This window comes from Stegastes partitus, unplaced genomic scaffold (genome assembly GCF_000690725.1).
Source record: "Stegastes partitus isolate 25-593 unplaced genomic scaffold, Stegastes_partitus-1.0.2 Scaffold2003, whole genome shotgun sequence".
NCBI lineage: Eukaryota > Metazoa > Chordata > Actinopteri > Pomacentridae > Stegastes > Stegastes partitus.
The window spans coordinates 130612-139116 of NW_007579734.1; the positions used below are offsets into that span (position 1 = coordinate 130612).

Here is an 8505-nt window from a genome sequence, read left to right on the forward strand (position 1 = left end):
AAGGAAGGAGGGACAACAGGAAGGAAGAAGGAAGTCAGTACTTGGGCGTTCTGAGTCGTGGCTGCTGAATAAACAAACGATTGGAACGTGATGCGACTCACGATGTCGGCGGAGGCGACGCCGAAGTTGACGGTGACGGCGGTGAGCGTCAGCAGCGTTCGAGCGCTTTTAGTTTCATGAATCCAGCAGCAAAGCGACTGTAGGGGGGCGGGGCAATGCTTAAACTCCTCCCCCAGAGTCAGCAGCAGCAGCAGGAAGTAAACGCCACCACTGACCACGAACTGAGCCGCCATTGGAAGATACCTGAGCAGAAGGTACCAGGACGGTTGGAGGAACATGAACAAAGCTGTCAGTTCACATTTACATGAACTTGCTCAAACACGACCAATGAAATGAAGAGACATGAGAACCCGTTGGAAACATGCGGTTCTGTGCCAGAACGTGGTCCGTTCACGTGGATGTTATGAGAAAGAAAACAAAGAGAAACAATAAACCCTCATCGTGCTGTGGAGCCTCCACCTGGGAACTTAAAGCATTCAGGTAAACCTGCATAAACAGCCAAATGCACAAAGCTGCTGTATCAAGAAAGTTTTTACATTTAAAGAAGAACGGTAGGGTGGGTTGGCACAGGTGAGTGGGCAGACAGGTGAGCAGACAGGTGTACCTGGGGGCGGGGATGAGCACCTGGACGGCCATCAGCAGCAGCAGCAGGATGAAGGAACAAACCATGTTGGACTTGAAGAGTTCGTCTCTCATCTGGGAGTACTGAGAGACAGAGAGGTGTCACTGACCTGCCCGTCTCACCTGAGACAAGCCCCGCCCCCACAGGGAGTCCAGGTTACCTTTCCCTCCATGTGGGAGTCCTTGAACACTTGAGTGAAGGTCGTGATGTGCTCCTTCCTCATTCGCTCGCTGCTTCGAACCTCCATGGCCTGACGAATACGCTTGTTGACTTCTCGTGACCCCGACCGCTGAGCTGCGATCTGATTGGGCAGCTGCGTCAGGGAGCCATTGGTGAAGGTAGCGAGAATCTGAATCACAGAAACAAGACAAGAAAAGGTCAAAAATCACTGAAGCCCAATTGGAAACCTCAGAATGAAATGAATCCTCACAAAGTTCATGCCCAGAATGTCTCCGAACGGCAGCTCAGCGCTCCACGTCGTCATCTCGTCATAGCTCGGACGTCTCGCTTTTGGAGGCTCCGTGTCCTCCCGCGACGCTGGACGGATCAGGTAGGTGTCGATATTATGTTTCCGTAGGAACTCGTTTCGGTCCTGGCCGTGCCCCGCCTCCGCCTCGTAGATCCCGCCCAGACAGTCCAGAGTGGCCTGTGAGATGTGAATCTGCCTGAAAGTCCACAAAGCATTGGACTTTTTAATATCTAATTTATTCAACAAACACTTGTAGGGCCAATCTTCTGCCTTTGGTACATCTCAACTCCTCTAAACTCCTAAAAGAAAGGTGTGTTGTTTCAGCTGAACATGATAAAACATTAGAAAAGATTTTTCTGACCCAGGAACTCCTGCAGCCTCCAAACTGTTGGCAACGTCGACGTCCCAACTCCAGATGTCAAACTGCCACTTCTGAAGACCCAAAACGCCGCAAAGGACTGAACCCGAGTGGACGCCGATCCGCATGTCCACCTCCTGCTGCAGTTCCCGACGAACATACCTTCAACACAACACAGACATGTTGCTGCTCGGGGCACGAAACTCAAAACACAGACCACAAAGTAGAAGCTCACTGAACCCGAGTGGATCCAGCTGTGATCAGTGAAACTACACTGTGGCTTCCAGTCAGTCTACCTGCAGGAACATGGTTAAAGTCTGAGGCAGCTGCTTCAGACTTGGCACAGGGCTGATCAATGGAGACCAGAGTTAGTGTGAAGCTCACACAGTGTGAAGGACACTTCAGAACATCAGCCTCTATGGACGGAGGAGCAGAACTAAACCTGGCTGCTGCTCACAGCTAAACTTCCACATCAAAGTTCACCAGAGAACATGAACAGAAGCCTGATGGATGCTGGAGAACATCCTCTGGTCAGATGGAGATCAATGTGTTGGGCTCACATGGAGTCCAGATGTTTGGTGTGAACCTGACCAGGACCACCACAGTGGATCATGGTCCTGACAGTGAAGCACGGAGGTGGCAGCATCATGATGTGGGGCTGCATGAGTGACTGCTGTTCCCACACTGGGCTGGAGTTTGGCATCATGTGGCAGCCTGTATGAGTGAGCTCACCGTATGGTGCTGATCATGCTGAGGCCCATCTCCACACAGCAGCGAGCGTGTCCTCTCTGAGGCTCCGGGACGCCCGACACACAGTAGTAACAGTCACCCAGGATCTTAATGCGTAAACACTGGTGCTCCTGCAAACCACAGAGAAACACGTCATCCTCCTGAACTTCAGCAGGACATGCTTTCTCATCTTTGGTTCTGTTGTTGATCTGTTTTGTCTCCTCAGCAGGAGCTTCGTCAGACGGAGTCTGAGTGAGCAAAATGTCAACCAAAGTCTTTGTTTTAGTAGAAATATGGATACGCCTACAAGAACGTTCTAGGGACACAATACCACCATCTTAAAAAAAAACAAAAAACAAAAAAAATATTAAAAAATATGTTTTTTTTTTGTTTGTTTCTTTCTCTTTTTCTTTCAAGGTCTAATAATTAAATAATTATATTTCCAGGTCCGAAAACGTATGAAAGCCTGAAAATTAAAAATAGAATAGTACAAAAAAGCTGAAACAAGAAGAAAAAACTAAACAATTCACTGAAACCTCTAATGGAAGAAATGGTAATACCTCCCTGATCCCAGCTCCCTAAAACAACCAGAAAACTAATACCAATTGATGAACTTGGAGTTGTCTGACCTCAGCCAGCCTGTCGAAGCGACCGAAGAGTTCATTCAGAGTTTTAACGAGCTCCTGCGCCGAAAGAACCAACGAGAGCGACGTGAAGCCGATGATGTCTGCAAACAGGATGCTGTGGAGACGGAAGCTAGAGTCAAAATGTGGATATGGAAACCATGTTTAAAGCTTCATCATTTCCAAATTGGAAAAAGTTTCATGAAACGATACGTCTTTGGGATAAAATTTAGAAATTTGGAAAAAAAGATTTGGTTATTAAACTCAAATGCTTTCCATCAATCATCAGTTCATTTTTTAGGAGAAACTTTTGTGTTTTTCAGTCACTGTGTTCTAAAACAGTCGACATAGACTTGACTTGTAGCTAACGAATTAGCAACCAGCTGCCAAACACAACATCCACAGTCTTTGCAACAGTGTTCATAATTAACTCTGGAGTTCCTCAGGGTTCTATTCTCAGTCTCTTTATTGCCTCTGCCAATGAGGTTACGTTTTAGCCGGCGTTTATCTGTTGGTTTGTTTGTTTGTTGGTTCGTTGTTTGTTGGTTTGTTTGTTAGCAACATTACCAGAAAAGTTGAAAAGAACGAATTTTCATGAAATCTTCAGGAAATGTTGATAATGGCCCAATGAACAGACGATTAACTTTTGGTGATGTTCTGGCTACCATCTGGTTATTTTCTCATAAAACACTAAATGCTGCGAAGTGTCACGGTGGCCGAGAATGCTGTTGTTGCGCCATTTGCCCACTAGATGGAGCTCTGACTCCATTCAGTCCTTCAGTGATGCAGGAGGAAGCTGCAGCCAGGCAGCACCACAGGAGTGGGCTGAGCAGAGCTGCTGAAACATTCAAGGAACTTTATTTGTTATGCCAGCTCACATTCACATGTTGTGGTACGAAATAAGTAGTCAGGTCCCGGTTTTTAAAGAAAAAGTACAATAAATAATAAGTACAATAAACAATAAAAACAAGAGCAGAATATAAGTAAAAAATAAGCATGAAACATTTGTGTAGCAGCGAGCTCGATTGTAATATTGCACTTGGTGTTTAAAATATTGCACATAAATGGATAAAAGTGTTTAATAGTGCAGTTGGTGCAGTCCATGTGGGATGATGGTGTTGAAGGCGGAGGAAAAGTCCAGGAAGAGCAGCCGGACGTATGAGTTTCTGCTCTCCAGGTGGGTTAGGACTATGTGGACCACTGGTGAGATGGCGTCATCAGTGGAGCAGTTCTTCTTGTAGGCGTGTTGATGGGGGTCCACAGTGGCGTCGATGGAGTCTTGATGTGCGTCATGACCAGCCTCTCGAAGCACTTCATGACTACCAGGTTAGAGCTATAGGCCGGTAGTCATTCAAGCCTGTGGAGCACTTGGGGACGGGACAATGGTGGCAGTCTTTCAGCAGGTGGGGATGGACGCCAGAGTCAGCGACGTGTTGAAGATGTCCGGCAGCACCTCAGACAGGTGGTCAGTCCCTCAGTTCCCAGCCTGGGATGTTGTCAGGCCCTGCAGCTTTCCGGGGGTTGAGCCTCTGGAGGGTCTTCCTCACGTCTGCTGCAGTCACACTGAGGGGCGTGTCACCAGGTGGTGGTGTAAGTCTGGTGCTGGGGGGGCGTCTGGGTCCTCAAAGCGGGCGTAGAACCTGTTGAGTGCATCTGGCAGAGAGGGGTCCTTTGGGCATTGTGCGTCCCCGGTGTGTTGTAGTCTGTAATGCACCGCCACATGCACCGGGGGTCGTCGGTGGTGAAGTGACCCTGGATTTTCTGGGCGTATGTGGCCTTGGCCCTCCTGATGCCTGCATTCAGCGCTTTCCTCGCCTCTCTGAGTGCTGATGCCTCACCCGCCCTGAACGCAGCGTCCCTAGCTTTCAGCAGAGCTCTCACCTCAGCATTCAGCCAGGGCTTCTGGTTCGGGTAGCAGGTCACTGTCCTGGTGGTGGTGACATCATCAGCGCATTTGGAGATGAAGCAGAGGGCAGAGGAGGTGTATTCCTCCAGGTCCACCTCTCCCTCACACGTAGCTGCCTCTCTGGAGACCTGCCAGTCTGTGCACTGGAAACAGTCCTGGAGCACAGGTTCTGCGTCCCCGGGCCACACAGTAGTGGTTCTCTTCATTGGCCTGGTCCGTCTCAGCAGCGGGCAATACGCTGGTGCCAGCAGTATGGAGATGTGGTCGGAGAGGCCAAGATGGGGGCGGGGAAGAGCTCTGTACGCACCGTTAATGTTGTGTACAGAGCTCCTCCCCGCCCCATCTTGGCTTCTCCGACAGATAAGTTCTGAACCACGTTGTGACGTTAACAATGACCCAGCAGGTCTCCTGGTTCACTTTAACTCTCTGCCATGTGTCCGGACGACTGACGCGTGATGCGTTGCATCTGTCATGCTTTTCATTTACGTTGCATTGCTAAAGTTGTGCTAACCTAGCTTAAGTTACTCCCTGTATGTCTACGTTAGCAATAGCGTCGCTGTAGTTATGCTAACCTAGCATAACGTTAGCTAACAGCTTAAAGGAACTGCAGAAATTATGTAAGTGTACAAAATATTGTAGAGTCCAGAACAAGTGTTCATCACTCTGTCAGCGGGTTATTAATGATATCAATGCTAACTCAATGCTAAAGCTATGTTCTGATTCTCCATGAATCTAACAGTGAAGATCAATGAATCAGAACTTTAACATCCGCTGGAAATCACAACATGGTGGAGACGAGCTGCTTAAAGGAGGTCTGGCTCTCAGAGGGCTTTTCTGGTTCTATTTTGATAAGGCTGAATTTATTCAGTTTTCAGAGATGTATTTGTTTCTACTTGATGAATCTCCACAGCAGTAATTTATTATTATTTCATTATATATGTTTTTTTAACTTAGTGTTTGGTCTCCACCAGCTCCTGAGGAAGGTATTGGCCTTTGTAGCTGCGAGATGCTGCACCATGTTAGGGTTAGGGTTAGTTCAGATTAATTAGGGTTAGTTGGGGTTTGGGTTAGTTAGGGTTAGTTAGGATTAGTTGGGGTGTGGATTAGTTTGGGTTAGTTGGGGTTAGCTGGGGTATGGGTTAGTTTGGGTTAGCTGGGTATGGGTTAATTGGGGATAGCTGGGCACGGGTTAGTTAGGACTAGTTGGGGTTGGGGTTAGTTGGGGTATGGATTAGCTAGGGTTAGATGGGGTATGAGTTAGTTCAGGTTAGTTAGGGTTAGCTGGGGTATGGGTTAGTTAGGGTTAGTTGGGGTTGGATGAGGTATGAGTTAGTTAGGGTTAGTTAGGGTTAGCTGGGGTATGAGTTAGTTCAGGTTAGTTAGGGTTAGCTGGGGTACGGGTTAGTTAGGGTTAGTTTGTTGTAGTTGGGGTATGGATTAGTTAGGGTTAGCTGGGGTTAACCGGGGTGTGGGTTTTGTGCAGGTTTGTTTACCTGACGTCCTTGTAGTGGTGGATGTAGATCTTGTGGAACTGCTGTGGTAGCAGGTATTCGTCCATGATGGCCATGTCGGCGATCATCTCCAGAACCAGAAAGCGGGGAAGGATGGACATCACCAGACGCTCCTGAGGATCCGTTCAGGTTATTGACAGATTTGAGGATCATACTCATGACAGGTGGTGTCAGTTTCCAGGACAGCAGGACATGTTAAGAGCCCTTTAAAACAGGACCTACCTGTCGGTGGTTCTCCCTCTCCAGTCGGACTCGTCCCTCAATACAGCGTCTGGTCTCCAGGAAAGCCTGTCTCTGAGTCCGATCGGACAGGTAGTGAATGAACAGACCCGCAGTGTTCATGGCCAGGTACAGCAAGGCCTTCGACAACACCTGCACAGGTACAGGTACAGGTATCTCAACACATGGTGGCGCTATTGTGATCAGTTTTTGATATGTGAAGCACTGAACTGTGGAAAAACTGTCCACAAAGTTTTAGTGTTGCAACTTTGATACCTTTCTAGATATTCTTTATTTTTTAACTGATTCCCACAAACTGCCATTCAAGGGCAAAGACCATCCAGACGTTGTAGAAAACCAGCAAACATGAAACACTAGAACCACAATAACTCCTCAGCAGAGCTGCAGTGTGACCAAGATGTGATGAAGGGACGACACAGAACATCTCCCACCTTTTTGATGAAGGTGTGGTTGCCGTAGCGACAGCAGGCATCCACCAGCAGATGCAGGGTGGAGGTGGTTGCCCCGGCAATGATGGACCAGAGGAGTGGCAGCGGCAGGAGCGTGTAGGTAGAGAACAGCGTGAAGAAGACGTACCAGGAATGGTCGCTGTCCGCCCAGGTGAACACACCCACCAGCACCTGGGCGGTCTGCGACAGCCAGCTGATCAGCGCCAGGAAACGCAGCCACCGCGGCGACGACATCACTTCCCTCCGTGTCAGCGCCAGCACGCAGGTCCCCGCCCACAGCAGCGCCGACAGGCCGGCCAACCAGTCGCAGGCCACGCCCCCCCAGCCCGGCGGCCACGTCAGCAGCGACACCAGAAGCCGGATCAGCAGGTCGATGGTGTTGGTGACGACCAGCGAGGTTCTTCTCTGAGCCGAGGAGAACTGCTGGTAGAGCTGCTCCAGGTCCGCAGACCTGCATTGGGAAGAGATTCGACCAAAACCTCCCAGTCAACACAAAAACGGCTTTTTATTCAAAGAAATACACAAACAGAACATTTTTATACACAGATCCTGACGAAAAGGAAAAGCTTCTCTTCAAGGTTTGCTCAGTTATGCGTTCTTACTTGAACGTGTGTTGCATTGTGGGAATGAAGACGCCTCGCACCGTCGAGCCGCAGGAAACAAAGAAGTCGGCGTCGCTCAGCGAGTCGTGCTTGTTGCGTGTTGCCATGGAGATCTTCGGTGTCGTCGGATGAACTCGAGCTGCAGATGAACGACGTTTCTGCCAAAAGGCTCCACGAGAAGCTTTGTTACGAATCTGCCTGCAAGACAACGCAGAGGGAAAAGCTAGTAACACAATTTAAGACAAAAGCAGAAGAACTGTTCAAGGTACAAGAAGATCCACAATAAAGATCAAGTGGACGAGCACATTGGGATTAAGTTGCCTCAAGGGGTAACTTAAAACTCGCCAGAGTCAGATTAAGTCAGATTAATTAGTCAGATTAAGATGAATCCAAATGAACTCATTTAGTTATTAAATGTCAGGTTTGTCTGTGGTTAGTGCAGTTTAAGGCTGAAGTTAACATGAAGTTAACCTGAGTTTCACTCATCAGCTGAATATTCAGCTTACTTGTTGATCTCGGCGATGTAGGCGTCGGTCACCGTGATGCAGTGGCGCCCCCTCTCCAGGCCGCCGGCCAGCCTCAGCGTGTACAGGTTGTGCTGGTCGATGATGTTCCTGACAGCATTCTGCCACAGCAGACGTTTGCGCCGCAGGCCGGAGGCGGGGCTTAAGGTGCTGAAGGTGACATCAGCGGTCTGCGGCGACACCTTGCAGTTCTCCAGCATGCAGCCGTCGCCCATGGTTACCAGAGTGATGAGCTCCGCCTCGCGGCGAGAGTCACATCAGTGTCCTGCTCCAACTTTTACATCATCGAGGGACCGAAAATCAATAATTATGACCATCAGTTAATCATTCACAATGTTAATTTCTCAAACTAAATGTTCCCTAAACGCTTCACAGTCGCGGTTGACGCCCGGTGTCCAGGTGTTCCCTAAAC

The 8505-nt window shown here is 48.9% G+C and overlaps 1 protein-coding gene across 1 annotated transcript in view; it reads right to left on the bottom strand.

Moving 5' to 3' along the window:
- The window catches only part of LOC103373524 (adenylate cyclase type 8-like), a 17646-nt gene extending 9338 nt beyond the window's left edge, over nt 1-8308 (bottom strand). The window contains exons 1-12 of the mRNA XM_008303427.1: nt 8076-8308; nt 7570-7767; nt 6950-7418; nt 6501-6650; nt 6261-6391; nt 2868-2979; nt 2242-2369; nt 1513-1671; nt 1113-1347; nt 843-1031; nt 665-765; nt 79-303 (exon numbers count right to left, since the gene is read on the bottom strand). Of these exons, the coding sequence (XP_008301649.1) occupies nt 79-303; nt 665-765; nt 843-1031; nt 1113-1347; nt 1513-1671; nt 2242-2369; nt 2868-2979; nt 6261-6391; nt 6501-6650; nt 6950-7418; nt 7570-7767; nt 8076-8308 (2330 nt within the window). The remainder of the gene's footprint in view (nt 1-78; nt 304-664; nt 766-842; nt 1032-1112; nt 1348-1512; nt 1672-2241; nt 2370-2867; nt 2980-6260; nt 6392-6500; nt 6651-6949; nt 7419-7569; nt 7768-8075) is intronic.
- Between the last annotated feature and the right edge of the window lie 197 nt (nt 8309-8505).